We start from the raw sequence: 19507 nt of genomic DNA on the forward strand, positions 1-19507 counted from the left end.
AGCCCTGCGACCAAGCATGCAGCCAGTGGAGTCAGAGCCCTGTAACAAGCATGCAGCCAGTGGAGTCAGAGCCCTGCAACAAGCATGCAGCAAGTGGAGTCAGAGCCCTGTAACAAGCATGCAGCCAGTGGAGTCAGAGCCCTGCAACAAGCAGCATGCAGCCAGTGGAGTCAGAGCCCTGTAACAAGCATGCAGCCAGTGGAGTCAGAGCCCTGGAACAAGCATGCAGCCAGTGGAGTCAGAGCCCTGTAACAAGCATGCAGCCAGTGGAGTCAGAGCCCTGTAACAAGCATGCAGCCAGTGGAGTCAGAGCCCTGCAACAAGCAGCATGCAGCCAGTGGAGTCAGAGCCCTGCAACAAGCATGCAGCCAGTGGAGTCAGAGCCCTGTAACAAGCATGCAGCCAGTGGAGTCACAGCCCTGTAACAAGCTTGCAGCCAGTGGAGTCAGAGCCCTGTAACAAGCATGCAGCCAGTGGAGTCAGAGCCCTGTAACAAGCATGCAGCCAGTGGAGTCAGAGCCCTGCGACAAGCATGCAGCCAGTGGAGTCACAGCCCTGTAACAAGCATGCAGCCAGTGGAGTCAGAGCCCTGTAACAAGCATGCAGCCAGTTGAGTCAGAGCCCTGTAACAAGCATGCAGCCAGTGGAGTCAGAGCCCTGTAACAAGCATGCAGCCAGTGGAGTCACAGCCCTGCAACAAGCATGCAGCCAGTGGAGTCAGAGCCCTGTAACAAGCATGCAGCCAGTGGAGTCAGAGCCCTGTAACAAGCATGCAGTTAGTGGAGTCAGAGTCCTGTAACAAGCATGCAGCCAGTGGAGTCAGAGCCCTGTAACAAGCATGCAGCCAGTGGAGTCAGAGCCCTGCAACAAGCATGCAGCCAGTGGAGTCAGAGCCCTGTAACAAGCATGAAGCCAGTGGAGTCAGAGCCCTGTAACAAGCATGCAGCCAGTGTAGTCAGAGCCCTGCAACAAGCATGCAGCCAGTGGAGTCAGAGCCCTGCAACAAGCACGCAGCCAGTGGAGTCAGAGCCCTGTAACAAGCACGCAGCCAGTGGAGTCACAGCCCCGGAACAAGCATGCAGCCAGTGGAGTCAGAGCCCTGCAATAAGCATGCAGCCAGTGGAGTCAGAGCCCTGCAACAAGCATGCAGCCAGTGGAGTCACAGCCCTGTAACAAGCATGCAGCCAGTGGTGTCAGAGCCCTGTAACAAGCATGCAGCCAGTGGAGTCAGAGCCCTGCAACAAGCAAGCAGCCAGTGGAGTCACAACCCTGTAACAAGCATGCAGCCAGTGGTGTCAGAGCCCTGTAACAAGCATGCAGCCAGTGGAGTCGGAACCCTGTACCAAGCATGCAGCCAGTGGAGTCAGAGCCCTGCAATAAGCATGCAGCCAGTGGAGTCAGCCCTGTAACAAACATGCAGCCAGTGGAGTCAGAGCCCTGTAACAAGTATGCAGCCAGTGGAGTCAGAGCCCTGCAATAAGCATGCAGCCAGTGGAGTCAGAGCCCTGTAACAAGCATGCAGCCAGTGGTTTCAGAGCCCTGTAATAAGCATGCAGCCAGTGGAGTCAGAGCCCTGTAACAAGCATGCAGCCAGTGGAGTCAGAGCCCTGTAACAAGCATGCAGCCAGTGGTGTCAGAGCCCTGCAATAAGCATGCAGCCAGTGGAGTCAGCCCTGTAACAAGCATGCAGCCAGTGGAGTCACTGCAGAGCCCTGTAACAAGCATGCAGCCAGTTGAGTCAGAGCCCTGCAATAAGCATGCAGCCAGTGAAGTCAGAGCCCTGTAACAAGCATGCAGCCAGTGGAGTCAGAGCCCTGTAACAAGCATGCAGCCAGTGGAGTCGGAGCCCTGTAACAAGCATGCAGCCAGTGGAGTCAGAGCCCTGTAACAAGCATGCAGCCAGTGGTGTCATAACAGAGTCAAAGCACCTGATCTCATTCTGGGCCAAGAACAAAGCCTACCTGTAACTTTTAAAGGAAAATTGAGGTGAGAATGATATGGAGGCTACCATATTTATTTCCTTTTCAATAATACCAGTTGCCTGGCAATGCTGATCTCTTTGGCATCAGTAGTGTCACAACCCTGAAACAAACATGCAGTTAATCCAGCCATACTTGAGGCAGTGACATCTGATTTGCATGCTTGTTCAAAAAATTATTCACTTATTTTGACTACAATACCTTTTTAAAGTGCACCTAAACTGAGAGGGATATGGATGTTTCCTTTTAAACAACACCAGTTGCCTGGCAGTGCTGCTGCCCTCTTTGGCTGCAGTAGTGGCTGAATCGCACACCTGAAACAAGCATGCAGCTAGTCCAGTCACACTTCAGTCAGAGCACCTGATCTGCATGCTTGTTCAGGGGCTGTGGCTAAAAGTATTTGGGCCCGTTTCCACTGCTGCAAAAATCAGGCCGAATCCGCAGTTTCCCCGCAAGCAAATAGTGCGGGGAAACTCTACCGTATGGGATAATGCTGCCGTCCGAATCGCTTGCCCTAGCAATTCAGACCACACTGCAGCATTTTTCCATGCGGGCGGCAGCGACTCCCATAGCAGTGCATGGACTTCTGGGATTCGTCTGCGTACCTGCAGACCAGGAAGTGCCGCTGCACTAGGGCAGTGGACATGGGATAGGATCAGCAGGAGAGTCAGGCAACTGGTATTATTTGAAAGGAAAAATCCATATCCTTCTCAGTTTAGGTTCCCTTTTTTTTAAACTCGTTTTATTAAACAAATGTCACTGAATACATATAAGTATATCATGTACAGGATACAAGAGATTATCCATCAAAGTATTGTTGATACAGTAAAGAGGTATTGATCTGACAGCGAAGGTAAGGATTCAAGTTACAGGTTATAGTTTAGGTTCCCTTTAAAGAACACCTGAGGTGAAAATAAATGAATGAAATAAACAATTGTATCTATCCTCCTTCTCCTAAAAATGAATTTTTAAGATAGAGATGTACGCAATACGCACACGCCGTCATTGAGTATAGGGCGGCTTGTAGGTGATGTCAAGGGATGTGCGCCAGCCCCCGATTGGACACACTGCAAACGTCGCACTGAGGACGGCATGCCCCCTATACAGCGGGCAGAGCGAGCGGCACTACTCCTAACGGAGAACGGCTGACATTATGAACATGGGAGTAACCTTAGGTTAGGAGATCACAGAGGTAATGGACAGGTTGGTGCACCTATGGTTTCATGTAACAACATGCACTCAATTGGATAACGTTTTTTTTGATTGTGTTATCCACCCCTGGGTGGAGTTGGGGACATCTTTGATGGTTATTTATATTGTATGCTTGCACTATTTGGGTGTATATGTCTTTCTGCTCCTTGCCTTGACAAAGGGGACCCTGAGTGGCCCCGAAACGATCGTCGGCCTTGCAGGTCTGACATTTATGACACGTATATGTGATGGGACAATAAAGCTGGCACTGATTGTTCCTTCAATCCTCTGTGCGGACTCCTTCTTGTAGTATGACATTTTGAACAATTTTAACCGTTAAAGGACAACTGAAGAGAGAGGTATATGGAGGGTGATATGTTCATTTCCTTTTAAGCAATACCAGTTGCCTGGCTGTCCTGCTGATCGTCTGCCTCTAATACTTTAGCTATAGCCCCTGAACAAGCATGCAGCAGATCAGATGTTTCTAACATTGTCAGATCTGACAAGACGAGCTGCATGCTTGTTTCTGACAGTGACAGTCGATACCTCCCCATAGCCAGAACCCACATGACACTCTGTAGCCAAACAGACCAGCGGGGCTGCCAGGCAACTGGTATTGTTGCAGGCTAGGTTCACAGTGGGACGTTACAGGCGCAGGTTAGAGCAGCCTGTAACGCAGCCCACCGCACAGTAATGAAAAATCAATGGGCTGTTCACAGTGCCCACATTGCGTTACATTGTAACGCAGCACATCGTTGAATGCTGCATGCTGTGTGTTATGCACTGCTTGCACATGCTCAGTAACGTTGGGGAGGAGCGGAGAGCGGCCAGGCACATGGCTAATTAATATTCACTGCACGGTGTGATGTGCAGTGTTTACTTCCTGGAGCGCCCGCTCTGTGCGGTGATTGGCCGGTGGGACCACGTGATGCCGCATGCGTCCAAGAGTACGCATCACGGCATCACGGACGCCAGAGTGAGCCGCGGCTCACTCCGACGTCCACACCAGATAGCACCAGGCGTTGCGTTAGGGGGACGTTATGTGCCCTATAATGTCCCCTAAACGCAACGACCCACTGTGAACCTAGCCTAAAAGGAAATAAACATGGCAGCCTCCATAGTCTTCTCACTTCAGTTGTCCTTTAAAGCGGACCAGATCTCAGAACTTCTCTGCTCTAAAGATAAGCAACAGCATAATAACATTTAAAGAAAAACATTTTTGTTACAGCTGATACCATCCTCCAATAAATCTGCAATGTGTCTACTTTATGCTTTCATGGAAGCAGACATATAGCTAAGATCTCTGTGTTAACCTATTACTTATCACTCTGTCGAGGCAATCAGCTGACACAGTTGAGGGATCAAACTACAACTTGTGGTTAGTCACAGATGAGGGGTAATTACGCAGGCTAAACTCTCTAAATACATACAGGGTGCATTTCTCTCTGTTTTCCTTCTGTCCTGTGCAAGAGTTCAGGTCCACTGTAACTTTTTTCCTGGCTGCTCAGCATTCCATAGATATCTGTGACGTTTCTGTAACGTTTCAGCATTTTCTAATTCCGGGAACTGACACGGTTTCACACCTGACCTGTGGGCGGGGCGGGTGCCACATACAGGCCATGCTTTACAAGAATGAAATGCGGACTTCTGGGAAACGGTAATAAGAGAGGTTGCTTTCACTTTGCAGAGGTCACAGTGTGTGTATTCTAGAAGGAGCTTGGGACCTGGCCAAATAAAATACTCAGGAATAGTGTTTGTTGAGTAGCTTCCTGTTGAATTAGCTGCCTGATCCGACACAAGGGCTGCAGTATGTTACCGCAAGCAAGCATCGCAAGGGCCGCGCTTAACGCCAGGCATGTGTAGTGGGGGGACTTTGGGTGCCCAAGCACACACCCCCCCCCCCTCCTTTTAAATCCCCATAAAATGGCCCCTTTCACTGTAAAAATGAAGCCCTGCCTCTGACCGCAATAAGCTCCAACCCTTCCCACAGGAAGTCCCGCCCACACCAGCAGGAAGCTCCTCTCCATCTGGGACACTGGAGTAAAGAGGTGCCCAGCAGGAAGTAAGTCACTGGGATTCTCGTTGGTGCCACGACGCACAAAAAACAAAAACCACATGACCCTGTGGCAGAGTGTGCCGACAGGGTCATATGCATAGCACCGCCCTCGCTCAGTGACGTACTTCCTGCCCAGTAGGAAGTACGTCACTGAGCGAGGGCGGTGCTATGCATATAACCCTGTCGGCGCACTCTGCCACAGGGTCATGTGGTTATTGTTTTTTGCTTTGCATGTCAAGTGCTTGCTGCTTAATCTAACCAACTGCCTCAGCAACGCTGTGGATATACTCTATGCACTCTATGCACGCTGTGGATATACTTTATGTATGCCTAGTATGTTATACCTTGTTTTGAAGGATGATTTGTATCCATAAATTTCCAATTGGACATTCAATGATTTTTATTGGACATCAGTGGACTTTTTCCGGAATCCCTTTTTAAGCATTTTTTTACGGATGACCTCACTGCAGTGAGTTTGAGTGAGTGATTTGCCTGTGAATGTATGTGATTTAAAGGGACAGGTGCTATTTTAGTTTAAGGTAGAGTGACCAGATTTTTGTTGGTTCAACCTGGGAAGGGGGGGGGGGTGGAATTGGTGGGATTGGCACGCCGCACTGAAAAATAGGGGGCGGCGAAAAATGGGGGGGACCATGACATTGTATGGGCGGGGCTAACATAATGATGTAAAAGCGAAGCATGAGAAAGCAGTGTTTACGCCATGATGTGGTCAGACGAGGTTTCGCATCATGGATGTGCAGAAACTGTGATGCTATTTAATAGTATACTGTAACCCCAAAGCAGCTAACATAGCCAACTATGACCATTAAATAATAAATGCAGCAACAGTTACCCCAGACACCACAAAATAAAGGCAATGTGGGCAACATGTCAGCACAAAATAAATGCAATGGGCAACATGACAGCACAAAATAAACGCACTGCGGGCAAAAATGTCAGCACAAAATAAACGCACTGCGGGCAAACACGTCAGCACAAAATAAACGCACTGCAGGCAAACACGTCAGCACAAAATAAACGCACTGCGGGCAAACATGTCAGCACAAAATAAACGCACTGCGGGCAAACATGTGAGCACAAAATAAACACACTGCAGGCAACACCTGGGGAAAAAAAACATTTACTCACCTGGCAGAAGACTCCTCTGGCGCACATCTCCCCGGACGATCCTCCTGCAGTCTCCCGCGCTGACAGGCAGAGCAGGGCTACGGCAAGATGGCGCCTGAAGCCCTGTACTGGAGACACAAATAGTCTCCAATACAGGGCTTCGGCAGCCATCTTGCCGTAGCCCTGCTCGCCTGCTGGTGTCGGAACACCGGAAGACAGTAAGGAGTCTGGAGCGGGGCTGCGGGCAATGAACTGGCACGGCGTCTATAGACGCCACTGCCAGTTCATGCAATAAAGTGACCAGAGTCCCGAGGCCGGGATGTCCCGCTGCTAAAAGCGGGACGTTTCTCGGGATCTCATGCAGCCTGGAACAGTGGACCCCGAATCCGGGACGCGTCCCGGGCAATCCGGGACGTCTGGTCACTCTATTTAGGGTTTCTAGGGTACCATTGGTTTTCATTGTAAAGCAATAAAAGTGATTTATATACTTTCTAGCGCTGTGGACATATATATTTATTATCTGAATACTAAGGTGTTGGAGGAACACCTAGTCCACTGTAGCAGCTGACATTGCAAGTGGCGCAGTTTCTCCATTATATATTCAATTTCAATAGAATATGATTATTTCTTCCTGTGATACAATGACAGCAGCCATGTTGTTTGTAAACATTACACACAGGCAAGCTTATCTGCATCTTCAGCACTCAGCCTGTGAAAAAACCTAATCCTCCCTCCTCCCCTCTGCCTCTGCCTCCCCCTTCTCCTGCCCAGACTAAACTCCCATGAGCCCTTGTTACTGTCTGAAAGTGCCTTGGCTCTCTGAAAACCTGTGGGAGTGGCTTATTTAGTTTATAGGGAATTAGAGCATTAAAACAAAAACAAAAAAGTATTCGGCTTGAGGAATGCCCTATAAACAATAGGAAAGGAACACAATTATGCAATGAGTAAAAGTTAATCTCGGATCCACTTTAAAGCAGGATTGCCAGACACAAAATCAAATTCCATTTACCCACCGCTCTGTGTTTATTATGCAGTCTACATCCTAACCCAGCATTACAAGCATTCCAATATAATCATAAATGTTTCTGCTGTAATGATTCTTATCTCGGTCAGCCTGGCTCTATTCTGGTACATTGCCTGGGAGAAGGAAGCTTGTCATCACCCCCGCTCCCACATTCCTGTTCCTCACTGATTGGCTGAGGGCAGTTCAGTGTGACATAAAGCTGAGAAGGGAAATACAGCTCACCCTTCTGCAGAAGCTGTTGAAATGCTGTTCAAATTTGTTTACAAAGCAAGCTAGATACGACAATACAGTTTTAGTGCAGAGCTCAGTGGGGAGGAAGGCTGGCAATGAATACACCACTTCAGGCAGGAGAAAAAAAGAGTAAGGGAAGAAATTATATCAGGATTGGCTTTAGTCAGAGGCAGTAAAGATGGAAAATGTCTGGGACAATACATGTACTTACAATACATATGTTAGGTAAGTAGAACAAGTATTTACCTACTTATATATGTGGTGTTGTTTTTTTTCTTGGGATAATATAGCTGTCTCTGCTGCTTTAACACACAAAAGGTGAAGAGGTGGTACCACTAGGATACGGGTGAAACCTTAAAGGGGAAGGGGTAGTACCACTTATCAGAGAATGCTTGAAAGGGAAAGGGGAGGGCCAATAGACTTTGAGGGAATGCCTTACAGGGGAAGGGTGACCACTAAACTTGCCGCCCCCAGTGCAGTGCCACAGAGGGAAACAGCGGGCGCAGAAGGAAGGGCTGAAGCATTGCACAGCTGGGAGAACACAGGGAGGGGGGCACAATTTCTATCCTCCCTCCCTATCCTCAGGCCCCCTCCTGTTACTGTACTTTCCTCCCTTCCTCCTCTGCAGAGTAACAGGCACAGTGGAAGATTCATACACACACTCACCTCCCGGGCTTCTGACACTAGCATAGCTCCCAACTGTCCCTTTTATGGAGAGATAGTCCCTCCTTGGGAACCAAATCCCTCTGCTCTGCTTTATTCCTCATTTGTCCCTCTTCCAGGATAGATGTACAGATCTGTGTAAATAGATGTATTTTTGTCATAAAATAGGTTTTATATTGACTCTAAACTTTACTCTCATCCTTTAAAGGATACCCGAGGTGACATGATGAGATAGACATGGGTATGCACAGTGCCAAGCACTAGAGATGTAGCGAACGGTTCCAGGCGAACTTTTGCGGAAGTTCGATGCACCCCATAATGCACTATGAGGGTCAACTTTGACCCTCTGCATCACAGTCAGCAGGCACATTGTAGCCATTCAGGCTACAGTAAGCCCTGGAGCCCCCCCCCCCCCCCCCCCCCTTATATAAGGCAGGCTGCGGCGACCATTAGCCTCACTCGTGTGCCTGCTAGAGACAGACTAGGGACAGCTGCTGCAGACTTTTTCTCCTAGGGACAGATTAGTTAGGTTCTAGGCTGCTTTGCTTGCTCCTGACTGATTATTATTGCTTTTAAAGCACCCCTCAACAGCTCTTTTCAGAGCTCATCCTGTACTTTTTTTTTTTCTGTGTGTCAAACTGACACTTTTGTTGCATGCACAGCCTTGCTAATTGATAGTGTGTGTGTGCCACTGCCAGCAGCCCAGCACATCCAGTGACTGACTGCCTGTGTGTGTGACAGGGAGCTGCACATTGTACTACCCAGTACTGCATATACCCAGTACCTGTTGTGTTTACTTAACCCACCTCATCACTGCATATACCTAGCTTTCTGTTGAGTGAACCCAGCTCACTGCATCTAACTACCTGTTGTGTTGAGTGACCCAGGTCACTGCATCTAACTACCTTTACTGTTCAGTGAACCCAGCTCACTGCATCTAACTACCTGTTGTGTTGAGTGAACCCAGCTCACTGCATCTAACTACCTGTTGTGTTGAGTGAACCCAGCTCACTGCATATAACTACCTGTTGTGTTGAGTGAACCCAGCTCACTGCATCTAACTACCTTTATTGTTCAGTGAACCCACCTCACTGCATCTAACTACCTTTGTGTTGAGTGAACCCAGCTCACTGCATATACCTAGCTTCCCCCCGAGATGGACAAAATGGACATACCAGGTAGAGGAAGAGGTAGAGGCAGACCCAGAGGAAGGCCACCTGGCACTGGCAGGTCTGTGTGAGGTGGTGTTGCTGTGATTTTGTGCGGACCTGTCCCAAAATACAGTGCTCAGAAGAAGGCACGTGTCATCACTTCCCAAAATTGTGAGAATGTGCTTGACTATTTAACACAGAACACCTCATCTCCCGCAGCCACCAGCGCTACAACAAGCACCACATCCGCTGCATTTGACACTTCGCAGGAGTTATTTGGTGGTGGTGGTGGTGGTGAAATCACCGATTCCCAGCCACTACTGCCACAACAAGAAGAAGGCGCAGGTACACCACCTCATACGTCTGAGTTAGGTGGCGATAGTATGGACGTAACGTGTGAGGAGGGGGATGATGAACCACCTGATGTTGGTGCAGTTGTGGAGGTGTCTGAGGAAAGCGAAGCTGGGCAGGAGGATTATGATTTAGAGATGTCGCGAACCTCCGATTTTCAGTTCGCGAACCCTGTTCGCGAACCTCCGCGAAAGGTTCGGTTAGCGAAAAAGTTTGCAAACCGCAATACACTTCAATGGGGAGGCGAACTTTGTAAAGAAAAAATTCTGACACCTAGAAAAATGATGTAAAACATGTTTCAAAGGCTCTAATACCTGGAGGCAGACATGAGTGAGTGAAATACACATCACTGCTGGAGGACCCAGGACTCTAGGCGGATTCTAGCAGCGACCGCTATACTAATTTTTCTGGTGCGTGTACATGCCTGCCTAATTTTTCTGGCTGCACTGCGGGCGGCTGCAACAACAAAACAAAAGGCATGTACATGTGCCCATCCCCCTTCGTGATCATTACCTTGCCGCGGTGAAGGGGCTTGCGTGTCACAATGAAGCAATGACCGCCGGCTATATGAGTGTCTCGGGTGGGGGTGGCACACAAAAGATAATAAGGTTGTTGCTTCATTGTGGTCAGACCAAATTTGATCAGCTGGACAGTCACTGTTGTTCTATCATTGAGCTACCACAGCCCTGACGACCATCTGGGCTTGAAAACCGCCACGACCTACACTCTCGCCATGGTGCGCACCAGTCCAGCATGGCCGTCACTACACAAACAGCTGTTTGTGGTGCATTACACGGTGAGTTTGGTGTGTCAGTGTGAAGCAGTACTCTAATTACACTCCCTGATGGATGTATACACATGCAAGATGTTTGAAAGCACGTTAGGCCTGCAATTTAGCATACAATGTGATTTCTGCCCTTAAAACGCTGCTTTGCGTCACATCCAGATTTTTCCCCGGGACTTTGGGCATGTATCCCAAAGCCAGTTCTATTTTTCAAAGTTCGCCTCCCTATTGAAGTCTATTGCGGTTCGCGAACTTTTCCGCGAACCGAACCTTCCGTGGAAGTTCGCGAACGGTGTTCGCATCACTATCCAGTACACAATTCACTACCCAGCACACAAATAACTATGATGTGTTCCTTTTTTTCTTTCTCTGTCTGAAAGAGTTAAATATCATGCATGTCAGTGGCTGACTCAGTCCTGATTCAGACAGGAAGTGACTACAGTGCAACCCTCACTGATAAGAAATTCCAACTATAAAACACTTTCCTAGAAGAAAATGGCTTCTGAGAGCAAGAAAGAGATTAAAAAAAGGGTCAATAGTTCATAGATTTTAGCTCCAGCATACTTCAATGAATGTGTCATTGAGCAAAAACAATAAAACAGTTAAAACTTAAAAAGTAGATTTAAACATAAAATAAAACTGTGGAATATCTTAAAAAGTCATTCTTAGGAGAAGGAAGATGGATACAATCATTTATTTCATTCGTTTATTTTCGCCTCTGGTGTCCTTTATATTAATATATTTCTTACTTTTGAATGTTATTATGAAATAAAACTAATGATGATAGATAGGACCAGCATGGTTTGAATGATAAAAAAACATCTTTTGCTTTTGAATTCTTTGTGGTATGCGAGATTAGGGGCGTGGCTGGGTGTAGCTAGAGGTTGTCTTAAAATTGAAGTGAGAGGTATATGGAGGCTGCCGTATTTACTGCCTTTTAGGCAATACCAGTTGCCTGGCTATCCTGCTGATCCTCTGCCTCTAATACTTTTAGCCGTAGACCCTGAACAAGCATGCAGCAGATCAGATGTTTCTGACATTATTGTCAGATCTGACAAGATTAGCTGCATGCTGCTTTTTTCTCGTGCAATTCAAGCAGTACTGCAGTCAAATAACCCAGCAGGGCTGCCAGGCAACTGGTATTGCTTACAAGGAAATAAATATGGCTACCTCCATTTACCTCTCATTTCACAAAATAAAGGGAAGAAAAGGGAATTATCTACAGTACTATTATAAAAATATCACATTTTATTAGTGATTCCTCATATAAAACATCAAATCATTAAAAAGGACTCAAGCATAGGCACAAAATGTGTGGATACCACTGATTTTGGTTGGATGGACAAAGTGACTAGTCATCTAAAACTGGCCAGTTAGAATAATTGCTGGTTAGAGGCCCTCCACTAGATAACAATTTTCCACTGCCATCAAGCTTTTTCTTCAATAGCCTATAATAAGACCTCAGTCAGTTCACACCATATGGGAACATACGTCAAAGTAATCTGTATCAGAGTTGAATTGAAACATAGATCATAATAAAGTCCCTTCGCAGGTTCGTCCAAACAGCACTGTATCAAATAAATCAATTGGTAGCGTTCTTCTTCCCTGAGGTGACATATACAATTGTGTACACACAGTATGCAAAAAAACAAGGATCTGTTCTTAGTGCAAGGTTATTCCAAAGAATAAAGATTGGGCCTCTGTAGATCACACCCTGGTATGGGTTCACAATCTGTTTGCAGTAAAGGCAGCCATACGATCCCTCTCTGATCAGATTTGATCGATCTGATGGCATATCAGATGTTGGTCGATCTGATGGCATATCGAACAATGTATGGCCACCTTAAAGAGAACCAGAGATGAAGCAACCTCATGTATTTTACCTTATAAATCAGTGGGAACATGACAGTAAACACCTAATCTGCTCTTTGTTACATTGTTCTCTGTTTAATTTGCCTGTTATCACCTCTAAGATAAGAATCCCGACTAAGCAGTCGGTCTGGCTTTGCTACAGAATAATTATAGCTGAGACTGTGTTCTCTTTGGTGTCTTCAAGTCCAAGCCTGCCCCCTGCTGGCTTTGCTCAGGAATCATTATAGCTGAGTCATTATAGCAAAGCCAGACTCAATGCTCAGTCCGGGATTCTTATCTCAGCTAGATAACAGACACTTTTAGCAGTGAGGATGGAACAGAGAGCAGGGTAAATGTTTTCTCTAATGTTCCCACTGATTTCTATGGTAAAATACACAAGGGTGCTTCGTCTCTGGTTCACTTTAAGAATTAGGAGCACATATCCTTACCATCCTCCCTGGGACAGATAGTGCATCAGACTAATCGCACAAGGGAGCTGCTAAGGTAAACAATACCTTGTATTCATACTGTGCTGTGTGATCTGTTTTTTCTTGTATTCCTATATTGTCGTATTGCTGTATGTCTCCCCTGCAGATGGGGAAGTGGGGGGGAGGGGGAGGGAGGGAGGATAGGCGTCAGACAACTGCCTAGGTTTGCCTTGTGAATGATCCGGTGTAGTGAAAAATTTTGCTATCCATCATATTTTGCAACTTGCCATAGAGTGGCTCCTCTCTGTTAACACGCCTGTAATTTTTTACAACCACAGATCCCATTGAGCTAGAAGGGGGATTGTTCCCTCCAGGGGGGGTTATTAGTTGAGCAAGAGGGGGGATGGTTCCCTCCAGGGGGGTTATTAGTTGAGCAAGAGGGGGGATGGTTCCCTCCAGGGGGGGGGGGGGGTTATTAGTTGAGCAAGAGGGGAGGGTTCTGTGTGAGAAGAGGGTTTGGTTGGGTTGCATTTTCTGATACAGATAGTAGAGATGCGAAGTTCGGATCTTTTCAATGATCCGGATGATTCGAATCGGATCATTGAAAAGATCCGGATCTTTGATCCGAATCTCGGATCATTTTACAACGGAAGCATTCGGAGGTGAAATGACTAGCAGGACAGGAGAAGGGGAGGGGGGTGGACACACAGAGAAGGGGAGAAGATGGACAGAGGGCAGGGAGTGGACAGAGAAGGGAGGAGGGACGAGCAGAGAGCTGAAATGTTTGCTTGCACACAATACCCACATGCTGCAATCATATGCTTTACATATATTTCACCTATATGCTCATCTGTGTACTCCTAACTCCCATTCCCCAAAGCATTCCCAGAAGTAAAGTGCAGCTGTATAGAGCAGTGCAGGAGGATCATATTGCACAGCAATTACAGTGCCTGCCCTGTCCTAGCCCAGCATGCTGCCTGTAACGTTACTGAGCTGTGCCAAAAGTTTCCAATTTGTTCACTGTGCACAACTACGGAACAGACAGCCTATAATGAGCAGCACATTATAGCCAGTATGTGTGCTCTACACATATCTGGCAGTGGCACCCATGTCCCCTCTCTCTCATCTACCTGTGGCTGTGCAAGGCTGGCTCCCCTCCAACAGAGCGATTTATCTTCTGCTCTGCTTCCAGGACCCCGCTGCCCACCGAGAGGGGGGGCGTGTTGCTCCTGGCCCCACCCTCTTTGCGATCCGAATCACTCATTTTGATGATTCGGATGATTCGACTCACAAAATAGATTCGGATCAAAGATCCGAATCGTTCATGATCCGGACAACACTAACAGATAGGTTAAAATCAATGGTTAGGTTGCACTTTCTGATAGCTATACCTATAAATAAGTGCAACCGGTTGCACAATCTGATGAAGTTGCAAAAAATTTCACCACACCGGCTCTGCTGGCAGATCTGCAGAAAGCAGTCACTGGAGGGTGTGGGCTGTTTATCTCATATCGTATCAATTCATACGGCTCTATTAAATCGACAGCTGCCTGCAGCTCAGAAGAACCGCCACTCCGGTGTCACGCCTGGCCTGTCCTACTTTGTTCTTTTTATTGGAAGATATAACAGCAGAAGGAACGCCTGCAGTGGCTGCAGAGAGGAGACAAAGCAGTCTGGAAGGAGGGAGGAGGAGCAGGTTCTGGAAACAGCATTTCACTGACTCACAAATCAAATATGGTAAAGCAAACAGCTTACCTGTGTGACTCAGGAACAGAAGGACGGATACCGCTATCCTGTGTATTACCATGGCGTGCCCTAATCCAGTCCTCATAGTCAGCTTCTGTCACTCCGGTCTGCTTGGCCTCATCTATGGAAGGTGAAAGTGAAACTAAAAATCCTGGAAAGCTTCCCACATCCTGATTATCTCACTGCACACAGGGATGTCAGGGCTGGTTCACTGTGGGGAGGGGTGAAATATAGATACTTAACTCAGTACTAGTGTGGAATCCTCCTGATACATGTGTATTTGTAAGAGATAATAATCTCTGCTAGGTACACACCATACAATTTTCTGTTAGGTTTTCTGTTATGCTAGTTACACGCGCGTTTTTTTGGTCGATTTTCCATCCGCTTTATTTCCCGGTCCATTCTTCTCTTATGTTGTCTTATCTATTTCCATTCACTTCTATGAGAAATCGACAAGAAAAACGGACATGACGGAAATTATCTATCGAATCATCTATCTAACATAAAATGTTACGGTGTGCCTACAATTTTCTGTTAGATTTACCCAGTGGCGTACCTAGGGCATTTAAAACCCGGTGCTGGGTATTAAAAGGCACCCCCCCCAAAATAAAAATGGGTGTGGCTATAACCTACGGCACGCTGTTAGGGTCTCTCTTCAGTCCCTGTTGACCCTCCCACGAAGGAAGAGGCGTTACCCAGTAGTGGAGTCTAGGTGACCACGGGTCTTCACCCACACCCCCTTGAGGGGAGTGCAGGACCACACCCCCAGGAGGGGGATGTGGAACTTAGCTGCCTAGTGCCCTACCAGGTCACTACTGGGATTGCCTCAGCGAGTGGTTAGGAGAACAGGTGACACTGATTGTGGAGTAGCAGTAGTCAGGTGAGCTCTGAAGATCCAGTCCGGGTAGTGATCCAGGAAGTTTGGGGTCACAAGCCAGAAGTCGGGGCAGGCAGAAATCAACGGTGGTCGGGGTCACAATCCAGAGGTCAAGACAGGCGGCAATAAACGGTGGTCGGGGTCACAAGCCAGAGGTCGAGGCAGGCAGCAGACAGCGGAAATCCAGTAACAGAGCCAAAGGTCAGGGCAACAGAGATCAGCGGAAGTCGGGGTCACAGGCCAAGGTCACAACGAGGATCAGAATCAGACGGATACAGGAACGCAATTCACCAGCAAACTGTCAGAATGAGCAGCAATGCAGCTAAGGGCAATGCTGCTTTTATACTAAGTGTTGGCGCCAAAATTAGAGCTCTGCGCATGCGCAGAACGCGCGCAGCACAGTGCACACGCGCGTGGCTTACGTGCATGCGCGCCGCTTCCTGCGCGCGCAATCCCTTGTGCGCATGTGCACAGCGCGCCTCGCCGCGCGCCGCACTGGGAGAGAGCATAGTAAGGCAAATGAGCCCCCACGCGTGCGCACACAGGAATGTCTCTGGGGATATTGCAGACGGCCGCCATGGTGAGTGTGACACACGCGAAGCGCACTGCGGTGAAAAATGGGCATGGCCATGACCAGATGAGGGCGGAGCTAACTAATTTAAAGTGAACCCGGGATGAGAGTGATATGGAGGCTGCCATATTTATTTCCTTTTAAACAATAGGGAGCCCTGCTGATCTGATTTGGCTGCAGTAATCAAAGGCGTCTCACCCATCAGGCAACTATAGATTTTCGCCTGAAGCGCCGGGATTGGAGAAGGCGCAACACGGGGGACCACTCACCGTGGCCGTTACTTCAGTGTTTTTTTTTTGTTTTTATTTTTTCATTGAAATAATTTGAACGTCATGCCAGCGGTGACCACGTCTCTTCTAAAGCAATGCTGCCTTCCGGACCGCCCCCTCTCCTCTCAGCACAGCAGCCGCACGAGTACTTTGTTTACTTCGTGCGGTGCCGCCTCTATCTCCGCCCCCCGCCTGTCAATCATGTACGTGCAGCCAGCGTGTGACACACCAGGCATTCGGGTGTCACGCTGGCTGCAAACAGGAGACTGCGTTCCCTTGATGTGCGGTGCCCCCCTCAGAGGCGTAGGGATGTGGGGGCAGGGTCGCAGCCAAAGCCTAATGACGGCGAGGAGGAGGCAGGGACTTCAAAGGAAGTTGCTGCCGGCGGGGTCGGGTCGGGGAAGTGCCTCTGGACGTCTGGTCCCGCCTCCTCCTCCGTCCTCCAATGCAGCATCCCTCCACCGCCTCCTCCCTTTTACAATGCGGCAACCGCTTTCAATCATCCTCCTCCGATTCACCCAGAAGTTGGACCGCATGGCTGGCCGCCCCTGATCCCAGCGTGAGGACCTGGAAGCAGATCCCCAGCTGCTATCTAGTAAGCGACATCACCCTCCTCTCCCCCCACTGTCACCACCCTTCTCTCCCCTGCACTGTCACCCTCCTCTCTTCCCCCCACTGTCACTCTTCTCTCCCCCACCTCCACTGTCACCCTCCTCTCCTCCCCCCACTGTCACTCTTCTCTCCCCCCCCTCCACTGTCACCCTCCTCTCCTCCCCCACTGTCACTCTTCTCTTCCCCCCCCCCCCCCTTCACTGTCACCCTCCTCTCCTCCCCACATTGTCAACCTCCTCTCCTCCCCGCATTGTCACCCTCCTCTCCTCCCCGCATTGTCACCCTCCTCTCCTCCCCCCCTCTGTCACCCTCCTCTCCTCCCCCCCTCTGTCACCCTCCTCTCCTCCCCCCACTGTCACCCTCCTTTCCCCCCCCCCCCCACTGTCACCCTCCTCTCCTCCCCCCCACTGTCACCCTCCTCTCCTCCCCCCACTGTCACTCTTCTCTCCTCCCCCCACTGTCACTCTTCTCTCCCCCCCCCCCCCCCTCCACTGTCACCCTCCTCTCCTCCCCGCATTGTCAACCTCCTCTCCTCCCTGCATTGTCACCATCCTCTCCTCCGCACTGTCACCCTCCTCTCCCCACCCACTGTCACCCTCCTCCTCCTCACTGTCACCTTTCTCTCCACCAAGTTTCACCTCCTCTGTCACTCTACTTTTCCTCCCCACTGTAACCCTCCTCTCCATCCAGTTTTACCTCCACGGTCACTCTCCTTCTCCCTACTGTCGCCCTCTTCTCCATCCCACTGTCACCCTCCTTCTCCTCACTGTCACTCTCCTCCCCACCCAGTTTCACCTCCACTGTCACCCTCCTTCTCCCTACAGTCACCCTCTTCTCCACCCCACTGTCACCCTCTTCCCCATATGGTGGCCACTAATGATCCAATCTTTTTCATCCAATCTTACCATTTCTATGTAATATAAGGTAACTGCCTGAAGTATCCATTCAGTATATTCACTCAATTTACCCTTGTACTACATAGATCTGGTAAGATTGGATGAAAAAGGTTGGATCATTAGTGGCCACCAATACAGTTTCACCTCCACTGTCACCCTCCTTCTCCCCAATATCACCTTCCTCCTCACCCAGTGTTAGGCCCAGTGCACACCAAAACCTCTGGCAGATCTGCAAAACGCTAGAGGTTTTGGGAACAGATTTCAGAGCGATTCTAGGCATGTTTAGAGCGGATTTCTAAACATGCCTAGCGGTTTTGGCTGTGTTTTTGGGTAGCAGATTACACAAATTGTTACAGTAAAAGCTGTACTGAACAGCTTCTGTAACAAAAACGCCTGGCAAACTGCTCTGATCCAGCGTTTTTCAGAGCGGTTTGCATTTTTCCTATACTTTACATTGAGGCAGAAACGCATCAATCCTCAAACCACTGGTGTGCACCATCTCATTGAGATACGTTACCGAGCGGTTTGACAGGCAGATGCGGCCGGCGGATCGCATGAAAAACTGCTCGGTGTGCACTGGGCCTTACCCTCCCATTCCACTAAGCAGTTCCATCCCACCCCACCAGCACCCAGTGGGAGGGGGAACATTTCATGCATTTATGTCTGAGGTGTGCTGCATTTAATATATGTGGGGTAACGTGTTTTTCACAGGAGTCAGAGGTACCATTTGCTGCATTTAATGTTTACATTGTGTGTGGGTTGTAACATTTACTGCATTTTAATGTGTGTGGGGTAATGTTTATTGCATTCCTGTTTGCTGCATTTCAAGTGTTGGCGGTAGCGGTTGTTGCATTTCAAGTGTCGGCGGTAATGGGCGTTGCATTTCAAGTGTCGGAAAGATCGGTGGCTGCGTTACAAGTGTCGGAGGTAGTGGTGGCTGCATTACAAGTGTCGGAGGTAGCGGTTGTTGCATTATAAGTGTCGGAGATAATGGTGGGTGCATTACAAGTGTCGAAGATAATGGTGGCTGCATTACAAGTGTCGGAGGTAGCGTTTGTTGCATTACAAGTGTCGGAGATAATGGTGGGTGCATTACAAGTGTCGAAGGTAGCGGTTGTTGCATTACAAGTGTCGGAGATAATGGTGGGTGCATTACAAGTGTCGAAGATAATGGTGGCTGCATTACAAGTGTCGGAGGTAGCGTTTGTTGCATTACAAGTGTCGGAGATAATGGTGGGTGCATTACAAGTGTCGAAGGTAGCGGTTGTTGCATTACAAGTGTCGAAGATAATGGTGGGTGCATTACAAGTGTCGGAGGTAGCGGTTGTTGCATTACAAGTGTCGGAGGTAGCGGTTGTTGCATTACAAGTGTCGGAGATAATGGTGGGTGCGTTTTCAAATGTCAGAGGTTGTGAGTTGGTTTGAGCTGTCACTAGGTGTAGGTGGGCAAGCTGTGTGCTGGGCAGAGTTTTGAGGCTAAGTTTGAGTGACGCAGCTGCTGCAGCACCACTGATGATGATGATATCAGCAGCAAGCAATTATGCTGTCTGAGGTCATGCTGCAGCATTGCTGCTGCTGAATCTTTTAAGCTGGCCACTATTGGTCCAATTTCTAGTGAAAAATCGTTCAAGCGATCAGAAATTCTAATCGGATTGGTTGTAAATAATCTCCATTGGTGGACACAATCGATTATGAATGAGTG

General features: G+C 48.5%; 1 protein-coding gene across 1 annotated transcript in view; it reads right to left on the reverse strand.

Annotated features, from left to right (window-relative positions):
- The window catches only part of LOC137524123 (uncharacterized), a 240314-nt gene extending 225619 nt beyond the window's left edge, over window positions 1-14695 (reverse strand). The window contains exon 1 of the mRNA XM_068243658.1: window positions 14590-14695. Within this exon, the coding sequence (XP_068099759.1) occupies window positions 14590-14665 (76 nt within the window). The 5' untranslated portion in view covers window positions 14666-14695. The remainder of the gene's footprint in view (window positions 1-14589) is intronic.
- Between the last annotated feature and the right edge of the window lie 4812 nt (window positions 14696-19507).

The sequence above is a fragment of the Hyperolius riggenbachi genome, chromosome 7, assembly GCF_040937935.1.
Source record: "Hyperolius riggenbachi isolate aHypRig1 chromosome 7, aHypRig1.pri, whole genome shotgun sequence".
In the NCBI taxonomy this organism is placed as follows: Eukaryota; Metazoa; Chordata; class Amphibia; order Anura; family Hyperoliidae; genus Hyperolius; species Hyperolius riggenbachi.